The following is a 260-nucleotide window of genomic DNA, read 5'->3' on the forward strand; positions in this document are numbered from 1 at the left end:
TTTCAATTCCCATTCGGACCCCCTCCCCCCCAAGGAAACTCCTCGCTTCCTTACCTTGTTGTGCTGCTGCTGAGCAACTGCAATGTCTCCCTCCATCAGCTCTCCGTCGTTCCCTCCGGCGTCGGTGAAGCAGAAGATGTCTCCGTAGTTCGGGGTCATGCTGAGGGCCAGCTGGGTCGGCGCAGGGGAGGGAGGAATGTTTGTATTTATGTTTATGCACGGAAAAGAAGAGAGTATTTGACACACACGTAGCACAAGAA

The 260-nt window shown here is 53.8% G+C and overlaps 1 protein-coding gene across 1 annotated transcript in view; it reads right to left on the bottom strand.

Moving 5' to 3' along the window:
• The window catches only part of LOC119585275 (von Willebrand factor A domain-containing protein 7-like), a 14144-nt gene that overhangs the window by 10634 nt on the left and 3250 nt on the right, over positions 1 to 260 (bottom strand). Inside the window, exon 8 of the mRNA XM_037933949.1 lies at positions 55 to 171. Coding sequence (XP_037789877.1) covers positions 55 to 171 — 117 coding nt within the window. The remainder of the gene's footprint in view (positions 1 to 54; positions 172 to 260) is intronic.

The sequence above is a fragment of the Penaeus monodon genome, chromosome 19 (assembly GCF_015228065.2).
Source record: "Penaeus monodon isolate SGIC_2016 chromosome 19, NSTDA_Pmon_1, whole genome shotgun sequence".
Classification (NCBI taxonomy): domain Eukaryota; kingdom Metazoa; phylum Arthropoda; class Malacostraca; order Decapoda; family Penaeidae; genus Penaeus; species Penaeus monodon.